The 24,453-nt window shown below is 43.4% G+C and overlaps 2 protein-coding genes across 12 annotated transcripts in view; both read right to left on the bottom strand.

Moving 5' to 3' along the window:
- Positions 1-8,561, bottom strand: part of ARHGEF10 (Rho guanine nucleotide exchange factor 10) — a 120,740-nt gene extending 112,179 nt beyond the window's left edge. For 4 of the 7 annotated variants that reach the window (XM_069805928.1, XM_069805931.1, XM_069805933.1 and 1 more), the window contains exon 1: positions 8,444-8,561. The gene's annotated coding sequence lies outside the window, so the exon portion shown is untranslated. The remainder of the gene's footprint in view (positions 1-8,443) is intronic. The other 3 variants (XM_069805929.1, XM_069805934.1, XM_069805932.1) reach the window with 2 other exon arrangements.
- A 7,477-nt stretch (positions 8,562-16,038) lies between these two features.
- CLN8 (CLN8 transmembrane ER and ERGIC protein) lies at positions 16,039-22,212 on the bottom strand. Of its 5 annotated transcripts, none has more exons than XM_069805919.1 (3): positions 22,010-22,212; positions 20,050-20,719; positions 16,039-19,643 (listed from the first exon to the last, which is right to left on the bottom strand). In XM_069805919.1, the coding sequence occupies exons 2-3, from the start codon at positions 20,590-20,592 to the stop codon at positions 19,329-19,331; spliced, it is 858 nt and encodes a 285-aa protein (XP_069662020.1). In that variant the 5' UTR covers positions 20,593-20,719; positions 22,010-22,212; the 3' UTR covers positions 16,039-19,328. The 5 variants fall into 5 exon arrangements, with proteins under 5 accessions (XP_069662020.1, XP_069662022.1, XP_069662021.1 ...); XM_069805921.1 differs by having other exon boundaries at positions 20,050-20,710; positions 22,033-22,212; XM_069805920.1 differs by having other exon boundaries at positions 22,037-22,212.
- Positions 22,213-24,453: the final 2,241 nt, after the last annotated feature.

The following is a 24,453-nucleotide window of genomic DNA, read 5'->3' as shown; positions in this document are numbered from 1 at the left end:
AGAAGAAGGCTGTATCAAGAGTGGATCATTATTTCTTTTAACGTATATCTAGTTTTATTGATAGCTAACAGTCCTGTACTGTACCAATTTTATTCCTAAATTTATCAAAGAAAATTACCTAACTTATAAGCAATGGAAAAATAAGGAACTGCATAGGTTCAAGTAGAAAATAAATATGAAGCCCAGTTCCTTGCTCAGTTACAGACAGGGGAAATTCTATAATCACCTGCAACAGAAATAAGGTCAGATCCACAGAGATGAACACTTTTCAGACTGCATGCAGAATCCACTTCCCCAAAAGCTACTTCACTTCTTTTTCTGCGTCCCTTTCTCATACCAAAGAGCATCCTGCTCAAAGCTAGAGAATAACACGGCAGCAAGCCCTGAACAAGAAGCAATCTACAGGGACACCCCAAGAACACAACTGAAGATTGGTTTTCTGATGCTTCTTTTTAAAGGATATTATTTACAACATTTCTTTAACTAGAGCGCATTATCTGAAGGAGGGGAAAAGAGGAAGAAAGCAAAGACTGCATTTGCAGATTTGTCTGAGGGCTCCTTACCCACAACACAAGCAGAAAGCACTATGGATTTTTTAATATTTATGTTTTTCCCCTCTACAGATTATTATCGCAAGGCAAAATACAGAATCACTGACTCACAGACTCATTCAGGTTGGCAGTACCTTAGAAGATCATGTAGTCCAACCTGCTGCTCAAAGCCAGGTCAGCTATCAGGTGAGACCAGGCTGCTCTATCTACTGAGATCCTGAAAATCTCCAAAGACGGAGACTGCACAACCTGGCCAGGCAACCTGTTCTCCTGCTTGGCTGTCCTCCTAGAGAAAAACATTGCCCTTACATGTAGCTAGAACCACCCTTACTTCAGTTTATGACCATTGCCTGTTGTCCTGCCAGAGGACAGGCAGGCAGGGGCAGGCTGACGTTAGGGCCCTTGAAGCATCTCTTCTCCAGGCTGAACAAGCCCAGCTCCCTCAGCCTCTCCTCCAGGGCAGGGCTACCACTCCCTGACATCATGGTGGCCTTGTGCTGAACTCGCTCCAGTTTATCCACACCTTTCTTATACTGGGGCAGGGCGAGGTGCGGATGCAGAGCTGGATGCGATACTCCCAGCGTGGTCTGACGAGGGCTGAGTGAAGGGGAACCCTTCCCCGGAGGAACCCTTCCTTCCCACATGCGCAACCTTGCACTCGTTGTTGATGAACTTCACAAAGTTCCTGCCAGCCAGCTCCTCCAGCCTGCCCACGTCCTTCCAGGCTGTTATTACAGCCCTGATCTCAAGCACATCCACTGCTCACCCCTTCCCCCAGTTTGGTGTCACCCGCAAACGTCAGGAGCAAGGGCTGGTTGACTTCCAAGTCATGCATAACGTGAAAGAGGAGACATGCTACGACAGACAGCTAGGGCACTCCACTGGTGACCAGCCTCCAGGTAGGTTATAACCAACTGGGCACCTCTAAACCCAACCAGACCACCAGTTTTGCACCCATCTAGTAGTACAACCACCCAGACCATAATGACATTCTGCGAAAGAGCTTGCTGAACCCAACATGAACACACGATTTCATTAAGCTCTGTAGCACTATGCTTAGCTTACAGATGGGAAAGACGAGACCTACAAATACTTAAGGAATGAGAGGGAATATGGGTAAAAAGTCACTGAAACTAGGCAAGGGAACAGGTTCCTGAACATGCACATAGGGCGCCCAACTTTTCATTGAATAAGCCTTTGCTCCTTCCTTGTGTGCTGGCAACTGTTTGAATACCCAAAGAAAGAAGAGGGGCATCACCCCAGGTTTTGGAGGCTATCCCGGAGGTCGAGTGTACCATAACAAATCGCAAGCATCCAAAGAATTAAAAGTGAATGTTGGCATCGCATAATTTTAGTGAGGACTGATTTTTCTTTTTGGTTCTGTGCCACACAAACTAGATGACTGTGTCACTGGTTCAAGACCTTGATCTTCCATGTCGCATGCACAAACAAAACAATAATATATGAATACTAATACTATATGAATACTAATTTTTCTTAATTTGCTCTAAATTTGATTGCAATCAAGTAACTTCATCTGGAAAAGTAATCTTATTTCTGAAATTTCCTCTTTTAAACTTAATCCAAATTAGTCTCTCTCAATATTGGAGATCAAGTATTACCTTAACTGGAAACACCCTCAGCAAGACTTCTATTTTTAAGTCAGAGAAGATCCTTGCATGCTGCATAACACTTCAATTGTGATGTAATCCTACATAGGGTTCAGTTGCATACATATTATTATAATACACATGTAATTAGAAGTATTACACACAGACTTTATAATTTATTAAAAAATGCACCAAAATAGTAATTTACTCCAGTAATTCTGATCAGCCTTGCACGTAAAATACAGTATTTTTGTCACTGGGAAAATGCCCCCTCCTGAAACCTATTTTGATTCCCCAGCAAACCAAGTTCTTAGCTTCCCCCCCCAAAAAAAAGAGTAGGTGAGGCCAAGGAATGTTTTTTATGGATACACTCAATAAAACGTTTTTTTCCCCTTCAATTGTACTTCGTCTGCACATCCACCACAAAAACAGAAAGTCCTGGTCAAACTTGCATTAAATCCATGAGTCCTAGTTTTAAAAGGCATAGGTTGTCTTTCAAGATACTGATGACAACTGATGAAAGCTTCCATCAGAAGCTCTTTCCAATGATACAGGTGAAATGATACAGTGAACTGAAGATTCATTTTCTACCACTTTCTGCAAACCTAGTCCTGACGGAGGCACTTTTCCTGAACATTTTCAGTTCTTTGGGTACTACCGTCCTTGCAAAAGTAACCACACTGTTTCTCATCAAAAACAACCCATTCCATCTGATCATTACAAAAGTGTCCAGTTGAACAAATTTATTTCACCTGATGAATAAAGTTATTAAGAATATAAATATACTCTTACACCTGTGTTTTTAAAATAACTATTTGGAGTAAAATATGGAAATGCATTTCTAATCACAAATTTGACTCATAATTCATGCTCTAGAAAAATAACAATTTTCATTGATTTTCTAACACCAAAATATTCTTCAAATAAATCAGAAATCAGGTAATGCAGCCCTTAAATCATCAATTAAAGTAAGAAAGAAGAACAGTAATAGCATCTGCACAAAACAGCCCTCATCTTCAAAAAAATGTATAATGGAAGGCAGTTTTCCATGGAAGTGTACGTTCTGCATCTAGTCCTACCATCAGCAGTCTTCGCTCTTTCCTTGATTTGGAAATGATCGAGCAGACCTCTTTCTTCTCCACCTTCTACAGTTTGAAAGGGAAGTTTCTAAGACTTGAATTAGTCAGTCCATGGTTTGCAACAACATTAAATATTATGTACAAAAATCTAAAAGAAAACTGAGGATGAGACTCTGAATGCTTTAAAGTGGTGAAAAATATAAAGTCAAGAGCCATAAGCTCAAGACTCAGTGTGGTCCTAGCAGGAAATCTAAATATTGCCATCTACTCCCTAGTAACTTACAAACCCATTTTATAGATGAGGACATAATGTTTATCCCCTTTCTTGAAATTTCTGAGATGTTTATTCTGTATCTCGAAGGAAAAAAAAAAATTCCTATGATTTCTGCAATCTTTTTGAAAGTATTTCAAGAAAACAGATTACAGAACAGAAATGAGAGTGAATGTTTGACCTTGAGCCTGGATCCTAATAGTTCGTATTCATGGTTCAGTCCCAAGTAACAAGTATTGTACAGTACAGTAAGTCACTGAAACAGATTTTCCCAAGATAATGCCCCTATTCAGCACTGCGTAAGTAGAACAATTTATTTTGCTCTGGTTAACTGCTTCACCCACGCATTTGACATTAAGCTTCAGGCTTCCTGACTGAGCAGCAAACATGTAGGACATGAATCAATGTTGTGCAGTTATGCCTCACTTCCCACAGTCTTGCTGATTCAGGCAATTCAGAATAAAATATGAATCAAGTTTTTGATCTAAATACGCAAGTTGGAATACTTTGTCATCACTCCCTTAAAAACAAGTTGTACTTTTACATGTCCCTGGTTTCAAAATAATCTGAAGTATTTTGGTGTGAGTAAAATTCAGGTTCTTTAGTGTAAGAAAACGTCCAAGTGATTTAAATCAAAGATGCTAATAAAGCAGCAGTTTCCTTCCACGGATATGTGACAGACCTCGAATCCCGAGATTCTGCTCTCTACAAACCACACATGCACACAATGACATCACTGAAAAAGATATGAAAACAGAGAGAGTATTAAGACATAGTTGTATAGGTCCATAATGAGAATTTTGGTTTATCCCGCTCATGTACCTCCCCGCCTTATTATAAAGAGCACCTCCCCCTCATAACATTCTTGCAGTCTCCCTAAATAATTCTCAGGCTTCAGTTTATGAATCCCTGGTAATTTCCAAGCATCCAGGCTTGCAGCTTTCCCACTCTTTAAACTACTTCTAGATTCAGAAAAGGATTTACAAATATTAATTTTCCACTAACAGATGTAATAATAAGAAAGAATTCATAAGAATAGGAACAGGAATGGAAAAAAATATCTTGAATGAATGCTAATTTTAACAAAAGAAGGTCTTGTATATAACAAGTGCCTCCTTCACGTATTGTAGAATATATACAAAATGAAAGACTAATTCGTATCACTATCAATGAAGCCTCATTTACTGCCCTATTATAACATACAAAATGTTCAAAAAGTAAGACGCGCTCAACAATTGCATTCACAGCATTTAACTTAACGCTGTAACTCCAAAGGAAATTTCTCTATGGGACAACTGCTGCGACAGATATTCCACAAGAAGCATCCAAGGACGGTACGGAAATGCACTTACAGCTCAAAAAGCCATTAGGAAGCTGAACTTACGGAACGACAGTTTCAAAAATACCTTTAAATTTAGAAGCCATAAGACAATTTCCCATGAGTTCCCTTCTACAGTTCTAAACTAAAACTGTAAAATAGAAAGACGTAATTAAAGAAAAAGCAAAAAGTGAAACAGAAGTCACTGTACAGAAGCAGAAAGAAAATTACTATCCCACATATGTAAATATTAAGAAAATAAGTACTACACACTAATCATTTCATCACATACAAAACTGAGCGCAGTATAGTATTATAGATGCATGAATAAATTCACTGCAGCTCTGTAAAATACATAAATTTTAATCTGAAAGTCTGAATCAAAACTACTCCTCCTCCTCCTCCTAGATTGTAGAATGTGTTTCCTGGTTTCTTCAGAAATAGACTTAAGTTTACAAATTTTCTACAACAGATTCTAAAAATAATTTCTACTTTATATAGAAGCAGTTAATAGACTTCCTGTTTTACAAATGAGTAATACACTATTCCCAGTTGCATTAAATTCTGTTAACAATTATGAAGTTTGACAATAGCCCTTCAGGTTTTAGACAAGCTTGTTGTCTTCCTTCAAATGTTTATAAACTATGCAAGGACTCCTAAACAGCTCAGAATCAAATGAAGAACTCCTCTGGTGTTGAGATTTCTTCATAACAAGTTTATTAACGCTGAAACTAAATACCCTCAATTGTAAAAGAAATGGAAAACAAACAACAATCCTGCCCCCCCCCCAGCAGTAAGTAGCAGTGTCCTGGCAAAAAAAAAAAAAAAAAAAAAAAATCAGTACAAGATTTTATACATACTAAATGGTATATATAAAGAAAACAGACAAACAAAGAAAAAGCTCTGTTAAAGACAGTAACTTAAGTAGACTGAAAGACACTAAAAAACTCCAAGAGCATTTAAAAAAAAGCTGTGATGCCTAACATTAAAAACCCAGCCTACTCAAAACTAAGGCCGTACCTTACTTAAGACATGCTATACAGCTACCAGGTTTAGGATAATCAGAACCTTTTATATTTGACATACAACTAAAGTAAGTGTTTAGACTTAGTATTTCAATCTGGTGTAAGTCAGCACGCTTCCACTGAAGTTAATGGGCTAGAGGAAAAAAAAAAAAAGATGCAGAGGTACCCAGACCCTCGATTTCAATCACAATAAAAATGAGAATCTAAATACTACTTAAGTAATACTGTGGATTTTTAAAGTTAATCTCAATAAATGTTAAAGCTTGTTTCACAGTATTCTACTCCAGGAAAGGATTGTCGTTGTATACTGATGAGCGAAACCGTATCCTATCGGAGAGTAACCATAGCTCCTGGGCAGAGGTAGGGCTCCTGCGCATGGGCACAGAGGGTGGCAACCGCCTCTTCGGTATTTCGGTGTGCTCACCACTGACCTGCCAAAGCAAATAGCACGAGACTTGCACGTTTGGTCTCAAAGTCTCAGAGCTGCGATGCCAGCCGGCACACACCCATCACGCAGCACTGTGGCTCCTCTCCGTACCCTGTGGTGTATGAACTCCTGAAGCCCAAATCTATAGGATCCTGCCGGGTCCTGGCACTCAGCAGGAGCTGACGGACTGCACGTTCCCGAGGCATCTATCTGCTTCCACGGTCCTTTCTCCCACCACATCCACCTGCAGGTATCAGCCACGAAAGCCCCACGTGCTGGACACCCAGTGCCTGTCCCATCACAGGACACCCGTCATCCCTCACGTAGTACGTCATGTCTCACGTACAACGCCACAGGTAAGCTAAGAGATCCATAGACTGTATTATAGAAGTCAGGAAATCTCACTGTAAAGCCTTCAGAAATACCAGATTTCAAGGTAGCATCTAAAGAACTACTGTTCATAACCAGATAAACACATGCAACTAGTTCCTGGGCTACTAAGCCTGAGGGTGGAACAAAAAAAAAGAAAAAGACAAGATGGATTAGACAAAGCAAGTCAGAAAGATTATCAAGATCAAACGGATCACCCAAGTGAAAAGAATGAAGGGCCCATTGAAGAAAACAGTTGAACAGCCAGAACCCCTGCCTGAGTAATGGGGTTGCAGTTGTAGGTGCCCAACATGTCCCATGTTCAGGCAATAAATCTGTGTCTCCTGAGGGGCAAGAGAAAATTTATAAAAACATAATACTTCATTTCTACTGCAGAATAGATTGCTCACTGGGGTTTACTAAGCAGAGGAAAGGCTTTGGGAAAACATTTATTTTCTTTACAATAATAACAGTCGCAAACTAACATACAGTGGTATATCTTCACTATTTATTCAGTACGAGGCAGTCTCTAAACAGTCAATCTTTCTTATTTCCTGACTCATGAAAAAAGAAACAAAACCCCAAAAAACCAACCAAAAAACCCAAACTATATCTTTTTCTGGTAACAGTTAAATTGCACAACTGAAAAAAAAAAGATTTTTTACATTGCAACTAAACGACTTCAAACCTGCTAGCACAAGATAAAGGCCATGATCTTAGTAGCTTTGGGAAAAAAAAGGATTGAACAAATACTTAACTGAAAGAGGGCAAAATTTAAGATGGATAAAATCTTTTTGGTCAAAAATACAAGCACCACCTAAAGGCCTTTAAAATAAGCCTTTGCTATGGGCAAATTACTAATAGCTGTCTTTGCAAGCACCTGGTATTGCCTACCGACTAAGCTCGCTCACTTGCCCATGTGAATGACTGGCCAATCTTTTAAAGCTGTTCTTGCCTCACCCTGTAAGAACAGGGCATCTTTCAGAAGTCACTACACGGTCTGGGATCACCACGAGCAACTCTGTAACTCCTGCAATAGCTGAAGTGTTAATTACAAAGAAACCAAAGACAATTTTAAAACCCCCTTTGATAAAAAGAAATAAATACAGAAACGGACAGTTGTTACTGTGCTGAAGTACTTTTCCCCTGTTTCGCGAAAGCCAATTTAATTGCAGATGCCAACTACAAAGCTGGTGCTGAACGCAGTTTTTAAGAAGGGGGAAGGAAAGAGACTCAAAAGTCCCCCCGGGACCCCGGATCGTTCAAGAGCCTCGTCCGCACCTACTGAAGAGGCGAGGGGAGCTGGACCCAGGCAGCCCCCGACGCCGAAGAACACGAAGAGGCGCACACGCGAGCGAAAACCTCAGGGGAAGCCTTGGGGGAGAAACTTCACCAAAGAACAAGGGCCAGAAGTTTGGGAAAGGAGCGAATGCGTTTATTAACGATCCCCGGCAGTCCCGCTTCGGTAACTCGCCAAGCCGCGCTGCACCGGCAAAACCTCTTCCAGAAAACGCAAAAATCGGGTTTTTCCTCTCCGCCACCGAGGCGGGCAGAGATTCGCTCCCCAGGTGCCACCCGCGGGCTCCCCGCACCCCAGCGAGGCGCCGCGGGGACGGCGGCGGGCGGAGGAGGAGGGGGATGAAGAGGAGGAGGAGGAGGGGTGTCTCCACACGGAACCCCGAGCCCAGCCTCGAAGGACGAAACTTTCCGTGACTAACACGGCGGCGAGACCCCGGCGCGCCCCGCCGGCCGCAGCCGCCCGCGGCCCCGCCAGCCGCGGAGGGAACACCCACCTCCTCCGCCACGCAGCGCCGAGGCCTCCGCTCCGCCGGGGCTCCGCCGGCTGCCCCGCTCCCCGGACGTGTCGCTCACCCCGCCCCCACACCCCGTCCCGAGGGCCGCCGCCGAGCGGAGCTCCTGAGTCCCGGCGAGGAGCCGCCCGGCTCCGGCCGCCGCCGCCCTCACCGCCTCCCCGGGACGGCCGCGCCCCGCCCGGGGCCGGGCCTTTCGGGCGACGCCCGCCGCCATTGGCGCAGCGCGAAGCCCCGCCGCCTCCCGGTTGGCTCAGCGGCCCGCCGGTCGCGGCGGGGCGGGGCGGGCGGCCGTCCTCGCCCCCCGCCCCAGACCCCTGCCGCATTCCTGCCGCCGCACGTGACGCCGCCGGGGCGGCAGCGCGGCCCCAGGGGCGCCTGAGGGGGAGGGCGGGAATGCGGGGGTCGCCGGTGTAACGGGCGAGGAGCGGAGCTGGCCGGCTGCGGGCCGGCGGGAGGCCAGCCGGGACCGGGACCGCGGCACGCGGGTGAGGAACTTTTTGTCCCCTCGGCCCCGTTCTCTCAGGAACAGCACGCGAGGCTGCGCGCTAGGCCACGGGAGCTGTGTTGGGATTGGATCCCGTTTCTCACTTGAACCTCTTCAACGCTTTTCAAAACTAGAGGTTTTGTAAAGGTGCTGGCACCTCGTACCTAACCTTTAGCTCTCTGCGCTTTCCTCAGCCAGCATCACTGCAGACCAGTACGGACCAGGCGGGCCCCGCCGTCACTCGAAGGCCGGGTCACGCCAGCGCGTAACGCTTACCCTGCAGGTAACGCCGACCACCTGTACGTGCACGCGAATACGATTCGGGACTGAACGTGCCCCTTCCATAAAGTGGAAAAAACACCCCAAACCTTTACAAGATGCAGTTATTTTGAAAACGTGCACTTCCACGTACGCATCTGTCCCACTTCGATGAGAATAAGTGCTCTTAAGTGCATTATAAGTCCTTAAATACATTGTAAGTAAGTCCTTGACGTCAGTTACAACTATTTAATATTGCTAAATATTTTTTAAAGTCTTTGGACCACTTCTAAGCATGAAAACTTCAAGCTAAATGCTGTTCAAAGATCCATGCATCACCCAGCAGTGATCTTTGCCTACTTAAGTACATGCATGCTTCAGGCAGTAAAGAAGTATGCCCAGGTATAGTAAATTAATTATCGTTACATGAAAATGTTAGTAGAAAACGGTGGCATTTCAAAAGACATTTGGTTAATCCACCTTTTATCTACATTTTTTATTTGTCAATAGTTTAACGACACACACTCATATTCACAGCTATCCCATGTCTTTGTGTGGGTTCATACGACCTGAGTTACAAATTAAATATTTAGAGGCATTACTTTCAAAAATGTTTGTTTTCACAAAGTTATTTCTTTTTAATGCAGTTTGTCACAGTGTGAACTTAAAATAGTTCTCACGTAGTTCTTCTATAGGCTCTGCATAAGAAAGAAAATGAGAAGATTGGGCCATACGTAAAGGTTAAAGCCAGGAATACCATTATGGCATTCAGTGCAGCTTCCAGCAGAGACACCACTTTATCCTGTTGCTTCTGTAATTTTTTAAATATGTTGCACTTCACTCACATCCAGCTATCATTTCAGGAGCTGAAATGGCAGGGAATCGGTCTTTGGCAAACTTTAATAACTGCTTATCATTAGAGGCCATGTTAAAGAACAGACACATATCTAGACAAGTGCAACTAGCTCAATTCCACAATTAAAAATATCATTAACTAGCAATATCCTTCTCCTTTGGGCAGCCAACTCCTTATCCATGTGCACTAATTTCTTCCTTTCATAGTTATCTTTCACTGTTCGAAGGACAAACTTCAAATCCTTCCTGCAGTTCTCTTCTGCACCCTTTTGATCTTTGACAATCACTTCTTCGCTTCTCGTCACCATACGTAAATATCCTTCTCTAATTCCAACAAAATGTCGCTGTGGAAACCTTGGTGGACAAATCCGACAATAGCAGATAAACTTACAGAGAAGCAAAACTAACTTCCAAAATAACTTGCATTCTTCCTACTATTTTCTAAGGCAACATCCTATTAGCAGTCATAATTAACACCTTAATCATTGCAATCACAAATTCATTATTTATCCATCCATAAATAGTTGTCGATAATTGGAGTACAGATAACGGCAGTCTCCAGAGTTAACATGATGCTTTTCATAACCAGGTCTTAAGATGATGTTTAAATTGGTTTTATTGGTGATACACGTAGAACGAGACCTCACCAGAATTCACTTACTCTCATTGCTGCTTACTGGGGCTTCAGCAGATACCTCTCGCCTCCAAGCTACCATAGGTCATCTATCTACTCCAGTACATGTACTGGGTATCCTAAGGACACCATGGACCCTGAGCAGTGTCCTGGCCCCAAAGTGACACAACGCTGTGAAGAAGGGACCCTTTTTTTCTCTCTCCATGGAAATAGGGGTGGTTGAATGTAAACTTTAATTTATGATTCCTAAGGACATACAACATCATTCCTATGGTTTGCTTTCCAAAACATTGCATGAAATCTGAACAAGATACCTAAAACTTAGGTTACCAAGTTCTCCCGTGAAGGCTGATTTTCTCAGTTTCTTCCTTCTGTTTACCAGCTAATGGAGCTGGCACTTTCTCTTCAGGAGTTTTCATCCACTGGAAATTCAGAAGTTGTTTCTCCTGGTGTTCTCAGCTGCGTCCTCCACAAAGACAGTGTGTTATCTGCTTACTGTAATCCTTCAGAAATCACTCAAAGCCATTGCATCCAACAGCCTTGCTTAACCTGAGCACCTGCAGAACTCATGCTGGAGCCTTGTAAAGTTACAGGTCCTCTCTACTTCCCTTACCAAACAAGGCTGAGTGACAATACTTTTTTAAATTTTTATATATATTTAAAAATATTTTTTTAAAAAGGCAAACCACACAGCTTCCGTAAGTTCAGACTATTACATCAAAATAAAAATTTGTTTTATAAAAGCATTGCTCATTCACGTTCTGATGTGATGCCTACTGCTGGCCTGTCTTCCAGGTCTCCCTGAAGCACCACCACCACCACTACTGGGAGACAGTTTGTCAATTCTGAGCAACAGGTTAACCTGACAATTGAGTTTTATAATACTGTGATGTTCTACCAGCACTAGAACTTCTTTCATGAATGCCTTTAAGAACTCTCTGCTTACAAGGAGTCTTTGCAAGTCAAATTCTCAGACTGCCAATTCAGACAGACAAGGTATAAATTTTCCTAAATTTTAATATTCCTCAGTACCAGAGTTCTTGTGTTACATCAGCTCCTTGTTGTCATGGGTGGCACATAAGTGGTAGTACAGCCAATGCCATAACTTGTTGTGGTGGGTTGACCTTGGCCAGCAGCCAGACGCCCACCCAGCCGCTCTCTCCCTCCCTCTCCTCAACAGGACAGAGGGAGAAAATGAGATGGAAAGCTCATGGGTCAAAATGAAGACAGGGAGATCACTTAGCAACCACTGTCATAGGCCAGACAGACTCGACTTGGGGAAATTTCGTTTATTGCCGATTACAATTAGAGTAGGACAGTGGGAAACAAAGACAACAGTAAAAATACCTTCCCCCCCCCCCCCTTCTTCCCAGGCTCAATTTCACTCCTTCATTCCCGACTCCTCTGTTTCCCCCGCCCCGAGGGGCACGGTGGGATGGGGAATGGGGGCTAACAGCTCCTCCCTGCACTCCTTCCTCCTCACAGTTCTCCCCAGCTCCAGCGTGGGTCCTTCCCACAGGCTGCAGTCCTGCAGGATAAACCTGCTCCTTCGTGGGTTTCTCCACGGGCTGCAGGGGAATCTCTGCTCGGGCGCCTGCAGCACCTCCTCCCCCTCCGGGTCTGCAGAGTCGATTCTCTCACTTTTTTCCTTACCCCTCATTTTGCCGGTGTCATGTTTTTGCCCTTTCTTAAACACACTATCCCCTGAGGCGCCCCGGCCTTGTCTGCGGGGCTGAGCGGTGCCCTGGGGTGGGTGGGCTGGAGCCGGCTGGAACCGGCTGTGTCCGGCTCAGGGCAGCCCCGGCCGCTCCTCACAGAGGCCGCCCAGCAGGTCCCCGCTAACAAAACCTGGGCACCCGCACCCAGTACAGTAATATGCACAAGTTATTTCTAAAACACAAAATTCCTACTTTTGGTTATTTTGCCGTGCTCTGATGGCTCTGCTCCATTCTGAAGCTGAGGAAGGGAAAAACTTGAATGAATTCACTGTCACAGGGGACGATGAAGCACTAAGGTCACGCAACCGTGAAAGACAAATGCAACCTTCAGCTGAAGCAGAGCTACTTCCAGTGGTGGAAAGGAAGTACTAGTGTAATACAAGGTACTGAGAAGATTTTATATGAAATACTATGTACAACTCAAAGCTGCCAACATTTAAGAAATAGGAATACAGGTGGGAAAAGTGGCAAATAAAAAATATTAGGATGGCTAGGAAAATAAGAGAACAGATTGATTTGTACTCATAAATATGCAAAAGAGCCTCCAGGCGTAAAAAATAGTTGTGTAAGATAAAAAGGCAATGATAATACAAGAATAAATTACTGTAAATTAGAACACACTGTAGGCTCCTTCAGCCTTGGGCAATACATTGCTTAGGAACTTTGATGTCCTAAAAAAGGTCCTCAAACTTATCTTCAACCAGTGTCACAGTGATACGTAAAACAGTATGTTGCTGAGAAAAAAAAGAAGAGTTAAAGCATCAGACAGTCTATGTATTCAATGTCCAAATGCAACCTGGTCAACACATTACAACATAACAACCAGTCTCAGCTACCTCATCCCAAAGCCTTCTAATTTTTTTTCGAATTTATTTCCTGTGACTCCTAAGCAAGGCTACTGCTGCTTTCCAGGATACACTGTCTTCCTGTAAACATGACCCACAAGACAAGATGATCAAGCTCTTGTTAGATGCTGCAGGTCTACTCTATGCAAACCACTTCTCTGTACACTTGTAGTTCACCTGCATGGCTTTGTTTTTCAAGGTATCGTAGTTATCACCTTCATTTACCCAGCAGAAATGCATGGTCCATAAATGTAGGAAAGTCAACCCTCTACCTTCTACAAAATTAGGCCTTTCTGAGGTATATTTTTGACCCCGCTTGGTGCAAGCCCCACGCTTAAACTTTCATGAGCACAGCTTTGGTGACAAAATGCAGTGTTCACACGGTAAAGTGCTTTTGGCAGCAGAAGTAGCAAAGCAGGAGAGGGAACTTGCAGACCTGTATAGCAATAGGAATATAAAAGTCAGGCTGAGTGAGTACCTGGAGCTGCCACGATCAATTATCAGTACTCAAACAAGGCACATCCTCACTAGTCTTTACAGTAAATGTCAGAGAACATTTGGTGAAAACAGCGTCAGCTCATACAGCACTCTAATGTGAACTAAGCATTCAAAGGAACAGAGGCAGCTAAAAAGACAATCCTATGAGGAAATAAATATTTCAGACAAGAAGTAATGCATCTTTTATCTGATAAAGCAAGTATTAAATTTCCACTCTCTCTGCTCAGGTCATATCCTTAAGGACTCAGAAGTGACTGTTCAGAACACACACACACACAGACATAGCAGCAAGGAACAGGACAGCCCATTTCCTTGCTTTCTTCTTGTTTGTTGACATGTGAGCAGGCCTCACTTCTTTCAAGCTAGGCCTGTCTGCCACCTTCAACACTGTTACGCCCTTGGACATTTGCTGCATCATTATCTTTGTCATTCCACCTTCACTCAGCACTGTTTTACTTACGGAAAACAGGAAGGCACGACATGCTGCTTCCGCTCTGTGACACTACCACTAGCAGAACACACTGATTAGTCAATCAGGTCCAGAGCATGCAATGTCAATTCCAACACCGGAAACCCATTTGGGGGCTCACAACTAGAGCAACAGGCATAATTTACTTCATTAATGACCATCACTTATTTTTTGTTCCAAATTATCAACTTAAATACCAGCGCCACGACACAAGATCAAAGGATTGTAATTGCTGAATAATACTGTCAGCCTAAGTGTGCTCTAATACTTTTCTGGGAGTATGGCAAGAACTAAGTAAAATATATTTACCTATTAATTGAAAACATCTGAATAGTAAAATATTAGTAACATTTAAATTCCTTTTACAGATTATTTACAAAAAAAAAGACTTTATTCATACAAGTACTATTATGCATTGTTCTTCTCATCCCAGTCTGTACCCACACACATTCCACAGTTAGTGGAGCTTTACACATGGACGTCTGTCTTCTGCTTCAATTAATCTTGGGGACTTCACAGCAGAGGCAGCTAGCAAAATTATGCCAGCCAGTTGCTTACACAGTGCATTCTTATAAGAATAATTAAAATGCCAGTAATGATGCTATTTTCCTTTAACTCACTAATGCTAAAGCACATCAGGAATTAATTCCTGCAAAGCACCACACACGACACAAACATTTAATGCTTAGAATTATATTTTGTTATTTAGCAATGAGACAAATTTTTTTTTTAAATTTAAGGTGGCTCATACTAAACTATGAAATACCATGCAGTACCAAATGAAGTATCTTCACAGTTAAGAGTCTAATGCAAAAATAGACCACAGACTTCAAGTACACAAGGCAGAAGGGTCATTTCCAAGTGATGCTTTTTAACCATTTTTAATATATACTTACATATAGTGCAGCTTCTAGTATTTTAGTCATGTAACTGAACATGCTCATGTTAATAATATGTTAAATGTTGGTGAAGGGACATTAGTTTACAAGGTTTTATAGCTATTTTCATGGATATTTCATTACCTTTGTCAAGTTTAACAGAATATTTCAAAATAAACAAGTCATCTTTTTAGTGCATGCACTGCAAAAAGTGTTTAAGCTACAAATAGCAAGTAAAAAATAATAGGCATTATTTTCATCAATAAATTAAACTCACAGTAGACAATTATTCAGTAAAATACTTTTATTTATGTACAGCGTAAAGATGCTGTACCATTCAACAAATGTCATATTGTACAAGAGCAGGCTTGAATTTCTAAATTCACTTTAAGTGGGAGTTTCCCTGAGGTTAAGAAAGGTATCTTGTAACTGTACATGACATCAATATTTAATCAGTGTTATCAGGAAAAAGCAAAAAACCTGAAAGATTTGGACATGGGTATTTAGTGGAAGAAGGGCCCAACAGTACATGCTGAGAACTATGAGACAAAGACATCACTGCAGTAATGTAAATGCTACAAGATCATGACCAGTACCACAAGAGTAAATATTATAGAAAAATTGGTGGATGGGAGGGGAAACAATGACAGGTTTTGGAAAAAACACAAGACAGGACACAAATGGAGGCAAACACAAACTGTGATTTAGGAATGCTGGATGAAGACAGTAAGAGCCAGATGCCTGGCCAGGGTGTCTTAGATCAGACATTCTTCTTTAAAAACAAAACAAAAAACCCCAAACCTCCAAACAAAACAAAAAAAACCACCACCCCACCCCTCCCCCCAACCAAAAATCCCAAAACACAACAAACACCAAACACCCCTACCCCCATCATAGTTTGTTGTTTGTTTGGAGTTTGCTTTTTTTCAAAAAAAAAAAAAAAAGCTTCAGCCAGAAAGGTGACACAAACAGCACTCCTTGAGTAAGCTTGTCCAACAAGAAAGCAGGATGAAGTCTCCAACAGTCACCTAGGCAAACAAAAAATTCACCCAAAAACATGTTATGCAAGTTTTCCAAATCATGGCAGCAGCACACCCTGTGACCTGATCCAGCCACTACTGAAACTGAGCGTGAATTTTTCTACGTCGGATTGCGGATGAGGCCTTATAAGAGAGGCCCAACAGGACTGGGATTAGGTTCGCATTAACAAAATTTATAAACAAACTATGGCTAGTCTACCTTTGGGTTGAAAAGCAGCACTTAGAGTAATTAGACACCAAAACCCTCAGTCAGAGAGCTTTTTCAGTCTTGTTTCAGAGCAATGAGACAGTAATCCACAATCACAAACCAGAAAATCCTCTTGAAGGGAGCAGCCAAAAGGCAGTGAAGGAAACACTTGAGTAATAAAAAAAAAAAAAAAAAAAGGCTCTGTGTAACAGAACTGGTAACTCCAACTCTAGGCCATCAAGATGAAGAAGAAAGGTTGTCTGTATTTTTATGTCCTGTTGTATTTCTAGCTGGACTGTAAAATCCCTTTGCCCCTTAAACCAACAGAAATAAAATGAGTGCTGTTATTTGCTTTATTGCATAGCTTTCTTGTTCTATCAGGTTTAGCAGTGTTTAGGTTAACAGGTGCTCTTAGGTATTATTAATTATATCGTTAACACATGCAAAAGATTTTCAAGATATGCCACAAGTCTTTGCGTGAAAAAAAACTCACACTAAGATGCATACTAAAAAGATTGCCTTATTATGATAAAAAATAATTTTAATAAAAGATTTTAAATCCACTTAATAACATTGCACAAATTAATAATACAAAATATTAAACTTTAGAAGTCTGGTGCCACTGACACAACTATCCACCTGTCTGCTTGGACCACACCTAATCTCTTTTTCAGTCCCAAATTCACTACTAAACCCAACCCTCCATATTCTTTTATTTTAGCACATAGAAACTTCACCTCCTTTAGCCAGCCACTATAAGAATTACACACTTGGCCCAAACTTATTTCTCTTCTGATGCTTCCATTTTCTGTTAGGATTTTTCAGAATTCTGTAGCTAGGATTTTTATATTTATTACCTTGTTTTATCAAATCCAAACCTTTTAAGTTTTAAGCTGCATAGAGCACACCATCATTCTGATATCTGGCGACTTATCCTTCCGCCTTCCCCCTGGAACACTGCAAGTGAGGTTTGGATTCTGCAAGATACGCATTTGGATCACATATTTGGGTTCTGTTTCTGAGGAATTCATCCCTCTGCTTTCTTCTAAAGTACTTTTAACATTACTTTTCCACACACAAGCCCTCAAGAGAGGTACATAATTTAAAGCTTTAGGGAAGCCTTTTTTCTACAAGATGGCGTCCAGACAGGTGACACTGCCAAAACACTGCAACCTCATTCTGGCCTGCTTAGAAATAAGAAAGTAACACAAAATTTAGATTTTCTCTATTGAATATCAGCAGGGTAAGAGATAGGGTTGCTGTATAAAATTACTATGACCCTCTTGGCCTAGCTTTGAATGGGCAATTTCACATATCCACCACTTCATCATTATCCACAAGGTCTGGCTATACATTTGTGACCTAACAGTAAGAAGTTTCCTCTCCCTCATAGAGCAGCTCTTCAACTCAGTGCTCACACAAAGTGCATTAGGGAACACGGCAACCTGACCACTAGCCTCCTCCCTTCACTCAGAACAAAATCAAAGACATTGCCACCAAAAATTAATAAAATGGGGTTGTTTACACCAAACAGTGCTTCCCTTACACATTTAAAACAATATGCTCCACCACAGATCAGTACACAAAGCCTCCAACACATGCCTTGACCTAAGATTCTTCACAGCTTGGGCTTGCCCAGTCTTATTACTTTGCAAAATAAATCTGTGTAGCAGTCACGTCACACTATACAACAGTTTCAAATGACGGGGCTGTTTATCTCACTAGTTCAGTGCGCCAAAACTAATTAATATCTTTGTCATTCTCCTGCCACTAGGCGTCACTGTCTTCTATCGTGATCTTTATACCTTCATCTGCTGTCCAGCATTTCACCCAGCAAGCCTCAGACCAGTACTGTTAGTGGGAGAACATCCGCCACAATTTGCCAAGTCCTTATCTAAAAAGCAACCCTATTCCTTAGGTCAAGGAAAGATTTAGTGATGTGGCAGACAAAGAGCAAAGGACTGTTAGTGTCACATCATACATTCTTCGAAGTAAAACAAAAATACTAAAAGAACAACTGAACTCCTAAAGGAGATGATATGGGCTTTTCTCCACAGAGGAGTCACCTCAGATTCTAAAACCCTCTATAACTAAGAGAATTTCCAAAAATAAAAGGAACCATTAACAAGAGCACTAGTGGAACTAACTGCATGACTGCTCATGTGAGACCTACAAGAAAAATAATTTTACTAATCAACCAGCAATCTTTTCAAGGATGAGACAGAGTCAAACATTCTGTCATTGCCTCTTGCATTTCACTGATTTCAAGACCAGAAGGGACCACTATGATTACCTAGCTAGACCACCAGCATAATGAACGCCTGCATCCCCCACATGCATGTTTGTGTGGAACTCCTTCCGTACCAAGGGCAACCTGGAAACTACAACTCACTTCAACAGTGAACACTCAATCACCTTCCTCAAGTGCACTTAAAAGAAAAAAGAAACAAACAAACAAAGCCCAAACAAACAAAAAAACCCAAAACCCAGCCATGACTGCATTCTACCACTGAGCAATTCAGCCACCTGGAATGACTTAATGGCACACAGGAACTAGGTATCCATGCATACCTAACCTGGGTCATAATTGATCTTAATGAACAACATAATTTCCAGTATCAGTATCTCTGACATATGTGAAATAGGATTCAGGCTAAACTTGATTCAAGCTGAGCTTAACAGCCAAATTAACTGTAAAGCCACTTGGAAGCACTAGGACAAATGATGCCATTAGAGAGCATGTCACTACTAAATCATGAAATACTGTCCAACCTGACAAAATTGTTGGCATAATTCATAACTAAGAGGTTGAAGATCTTATGTGTATGTACATATGAAACTCAAACAATGCTTTTAAATACTTATGGTGCGTACAGAATACTACCAGCAAGGAATCACTGTGTTAATGAGCTTCTGGCAAAAGCTTCTAGTTCATGGCCAAAGAATTACTTCGCATTGCATTCTTCTGCTACCCTACTAAGAAACAGCTGTTTCAGTGTTATATCCTCTTCTTTTGATGTGTTTCACCATTTAATCTTCCATTTTCCACTGCTTTATTTTCAAAGTTCCAGTCAGTTGGGCTGAGGAGTTGATGAGTTTTTTTGTATGTCCAGTATGGGTTAAGTATTAGAGTAACGGCAAATAATCCTGAGAATAAAACAATAAAATGAAGAAGTCCCAGATTTTCCAGCACAGAATTCCAATTGAAAATACACACCCACCACATGTGGTAAGTAAGAATCATACGGCAGTGAAACAGGTGGATCATCACCCACTGGTTTGCCTTCCAGAAAAAGGTGTTAGCACAGCCAGCCTAGAAAAACAAGAACAGAAAGTATGCAGAAGTGAGATTGTTACTTCAAGATAAGGAACTGAGGAAACTGTAGAACTAATGCAAATATCCAGCTTTCGCATATACACATTCTCAGGCATTTTTTCCATGTACAGCTATGATATTCCGCATGCACGCAGCATCCCAAACTCAGAATGAATCTATACCATCTCACTATTGACATGCACACCGCATTACACAGAAACGTGTATGGAGGACTACAGAAATATCATCACAACAAAAGCAGGTATCACAATAACATGGGTATCAGTCAGATGAACACAGTTTTGCTGAAAAGCTATCTAGACAAACCACACAGATTAGCTATGGACAAGTGAGATGCATAAAACCTGTTACAAACATAATTTGAAAATTATCACATTCTTACCTTTAGAAGCATCCAGGAAATGCATGTTGAGGGAGTACTCATCTCCAGCAACATTCCCATCAAAGGCAGATAGTGTCCAGATTTCACATTAATTACTAGACCAGCCAAGCCACCAAAAGCAAGCAAGTGATGAACTACCAAGAACACATCAAATGTTCTAAAAATAATGTTGGACATGTGAACAGCTACATTTTCAAGCAAGAAAAATCCAGCAGCTATTAAACAGTTAAACCAACTCCACTTTTGCTGTGAATACACTTTGTCAGCATGAAAAACAGGATCTATGAGCAAAGCCCATAACCCAGCAACACAACTCTGAAGTCCAAACACACCACGTGTGACTGCCATATTCCAAAACACCTTCTCTTTTGCATACAAGGCATGATAAGTGGTACTCAACCATGAAGACAACCAGTGAGACAGAAGAAATACTCCCAAGTAGATTAAAAAACCAGCAGCTAAAAACGTTAAACGAACTTCCCATAAGAGATAGTCCCAGTCAAAAATGGTTCCAGACACTGGATCATCATGTGTAGGATTCATTTCTTCTTGTTTACAGAGCAAAACCTTGCAAGTGGCTCAACACTTCTCACCCGCACTATAGTCTCCTTTATGCCTATTCAGCCTCTGCTAATATGCAAACCAGAAACCATGAACTCTTCTTTTCCATCTGGAACAAGAAGAAAAAAAGTAAGTGAATTTTTAAGTCATCCATATACATAGCTTCTAAACTACAGAGAACTCACTTCTATTGCAGTTACGACTTTGGTCCTGTTGCCATTAGGCACAGTCATCCCAAAGACAGGTAGACAGACAAAAAAACTTAAGCAATGTATTTAACAACTGGCCTGCAAAATCTGTACTAGTACAAAGTATTGCACTGACACAAAAGCTGAAGAGGGCAAAGGAGGAAGGCAAGAAAGAGGAAAAGAAAATACAACAAGCAAACTCTGTTCTCTTACTTATGAAAATTGTATTTCAACAGCAGTATGCAGTTATTTTCCTACTCCCTGCTTTTCCCTCACTGATTTTCCACCACTTCCTATGGCTTTGGGCGCAATTCAGAATCTCAAATACCGATCCAGGACATAAAACTACAAAAACTTAATCCAGTAAGCAGGTCTGCTTGCACAGAAAAGGGCTTTCAGGATCATATCTCAAAACAAGGCTTTGCCATCAGTTTCCGAACATTAAACCACCTTCCTGCAGAAAACATATTCCAAAAATGCAAGAAGAGTATGGAATGCAGACAGGCAACATTATTATTTATTATTAACAACATTAGTGTAATTAACTGAACAGCCCAGCAGTAGGTGCCTCAAGTTAGCTGAAACTTCCTGAACACACTATAGTTCAAAAACAAAAGATCTGTGGGGAGGGAAAAGCGAGATAATACTGAAACATTTGAATGCTAGCTCATTTGATTTGGGTGATGTCAGCATGACCACTGGACCCACCGCAGCCTGTAAATGCTCAGAACCACAATGCGTCTGGGATTTCCGTGGAAAAAGCTAGGTGAAAAAGCCACAACGACCACCGAGTACAGACCCCTGGTGAGATGCTCCCGCCTTGCTTCACCACGCAGCAAACGCCACCACCACAGCCCAGATCCTGCAGGGACCTGCTCACCCTGGCCTTTGCTCGGAGATACCCTCCTGCAAGGCGGGGGGGGGCCTGCCCTACGCCCGCCCCACGGCCCCACACCTGACAAGACCGACTCGAAAATGGAGCCCCAGCAGCGTCCTGCCCCCCCCCCCCCCCCCCCCCGGCCCCGGGGGAGAAACCGAGGTAGAACACACTAACCCGGTGGCACGAACAGGCCCTGAACAGCACGACCCACTGCGGCAAGCCCTGGCTCCAGCAGGGCCGCCACAGCTCCTCCGCCCCACACAAACACCGGCAGCAACACCCCCTGTCCCCGTCCGCCCCCCCCCGCCCCCGCCGAACACCTCACGCAGACCTGGGGGGCCGGCCCCGGCGCACAGACCTCGCTCGCACCCGCCGCTCCTCACCCACGGCGCTGCCCGCGATGGCGGGCCGGCCCTTCCCGGCTCCGGGACTGCCCCGGGCGGCAAGCCGCCCTCGCCGGCCTCCCGGGAGCGCCCGGTCCGGCCCGACCCGCCGCGGCTCCCACAACAACCGCCCTCAGCCGGGCAGCCGCCGTACGCCACTCTGCGCATGCGCCAGACGGCGCCGCCACCGCCCCCCCTGCGCGCTGGCCCGGCGGCACGAACCACCGGGCGCCGCGGGGGGAGAGCGCGGCTACACCACTTAGGCCGGGGGGGAGGGGGGGACGCGGAGGCCGGCGCCCCGGCAGCGCGGCCCGGCGGGGGCGGCGGGCAGCGGGCCCGGTCCGTCGCCATGGGGCCGGCCCTCCGGAGGGGAGCCTTGTCTGCGGGGTGTTTTTCTTCACCCGACAGCAGGCTCATCACCACCACTGAAAAGTCGGTAATATTTAACAGGTGCCTGTTCGACAGTAGTAAAAAAAAGCAGTGGCAGCGATGCCATAGCCAGTGCCATTACCTGTAATTACCCAATTTCATTCGAGACAGCAAATCATTACGTGGATGTCACGGAGCCCTGCTACATGATTCTGTCCATACTTGTGAAAATTGATGCTGTCACCCCAGTGACTCAGCCCGGCTGGATGTTGCGAGCGTCCCTGGGGGAGCTCCCCGAAACCACACCGGGAGGGCTCGCCGCGGTGCGTCAGCCCGGGATCGAGTTTGGCTCTGGCCGGAGTGGCTGGCAGTGACTGCGAGTTCTGCCAGGGAAAAGCTCAGTCCCGCAACAGACCAGGTGATTCCACCAAAGGTCACCAAAAAAATAACATCAAATCAAGCCACAGCTTCTCTTACACGGAGGATTGGCCTAGAACAGCCGAAATCACAAGCTGGGCCTGCTTGTGGTGAGAGACCGGGGCCGGGAGATCAGCCCTGGAAGTCTGACGCGTGCTCGGTTTCCAGCCAGGCAGAGGGAAGTGCCGTCATTCCCTGTGGAAAACTGGGTCTTGCCACAGTAGCAGGATAACTGGGCAGGACGGGTTTTGTGCATTTGCTTTTAATTGCTAATGTGATAACACTGTCCCTGACGGACGCCCCGAGCTCTGCGAAAAGTAAGATCTGTCCATGTGCCACCTCAGCCTCAGCCTTTCATGGGAAGAGTCTGGGAACAAAATCTACCGCTTGTGTCTACTTTTAACGTGCTGGGTGTGAGGCATTGCACCTTCCCTCCGAGCTCCTCTACAGACAGCCCCAAGGGACACCAGGGTTTGGCTGAAGCCGTGCCCACACACCCAGACACCACCCGTGTGCCACCGAGGTGAGTCACACGCCAGAGCACACCTGCCACTTCAATACCAGTAACCTCATCTCTGCCCAGGATGCCCCAGCTCAGCAATAAAGCCAGGGCAAGAAATTTCAGCCAAAATACTTATTTCATGCAGAGAGCACACTCATGATCAAGTGACAGAGATCCTAGTGACATGCGTTGGCAAGTTGGTCTTGTAGACAGAAGGATTCGTCTTTGCACAAAAGTGAGAGGAAATTTGTCGCAAAGCTTTGGGATACGGTCAGAGCCATTTACTAACCCTGAAGGGGAAAAAGGGCTGTAGGGTGTTGAGAGATGCCAAGTAGAAGATTTGGAGGAGCTGTCACTTGGAACTGCTTCCTAGCTGGTGGTGGATATTCATTTAAGAACCTCTGTTCCCTAAGAGATGCCAGACCTGTCCTGAGTAACAAGAAAAGGATGAGAAAGCTGAACAAGCAAAAGCTGGGTGACCTATTGTTGGAAGAAGTTGCTCTCTCAAGTAACATGATGGGGCTGATGCACCAAGGGCATGTGTTTTAGCTTCCCCTAATTTTATTTTTCCCATTGCTGTCTTTAAATAATTCCTTTAAATTGTAACACCTTGAGGCAGGAGATTTTTTTACTTACATATAAGGACCTGTGATTGTACTGTAAAAAACAAGATCACATATAGGCTGTTGTCTTTCTTGGGGATTTTCCTTGTCTTTGCTGCCTTTCTTGCCTTCTCAAGGAAAATTGCATTTTTTAATTACTACCAGCCATGGCCATGATGAAATCGTTTAGCGTAACTTTCTGAATCTACTGATACTACAACTATACTTGGTGACAGCCTTTTAATAGGTGCCTCATTATGGTAATTATGATCACTTCAGGTATTTCCAAACAGTTTTTCCTGCAGTGAGGCTCATCTTCCATATTACGTCATACTCAGTTCTCCCTTTTACAGCCATTTTGGCTGGATGCTACAGCATGCCCTGTCCAAAGATAAATTTCCTGACTATCTGCACTGTCTCAGTTTTGGAAGACTTGCTCAGCATCTTCAGAATACCACAGCTGCAAGAGCAAAGAGCACCTCTGCGCAGGGAACCATCCCTG

Source organism: Haliaeetus albicilla, chromosome 18 (genome assembly GCF_947461875.1).
Source record: "Haliaeetus albicilla chromosome 18, bHalAlb1.1, whole genome shotgun sequence".
NCBI classification, from domain to species: domain Eukaryota; kingdom Metazoa; phylum Chordata; class Aves; order Accipitriformes; family Accipitridae; genus Haliaeetus; species Haliaeetus albicilla.
Note: the sequence above shows the minus strand (reverse complement) of the source record. Positions and strands in the feature narration are given on the sequence as shown.

What these genes read in the sequence shown, in the direction of transcription:
- CLN8 (XM_069805919.1), bottom strand. Translation starts at nt 20,592, where the DNA reads ATGAATCCTACACATGATGATCCAGTGTCTGGAACCATTTTTGACTGG. An exon ending in TTTCCTGGATGCTTCTAAAG is followed by an intron (nt 19,644 to 20,049) that starts GTAAGAATGTGA and finishes TTGTTTTTCTAG; the next exon opens with GCTGGCTGTGCTAACACCTT.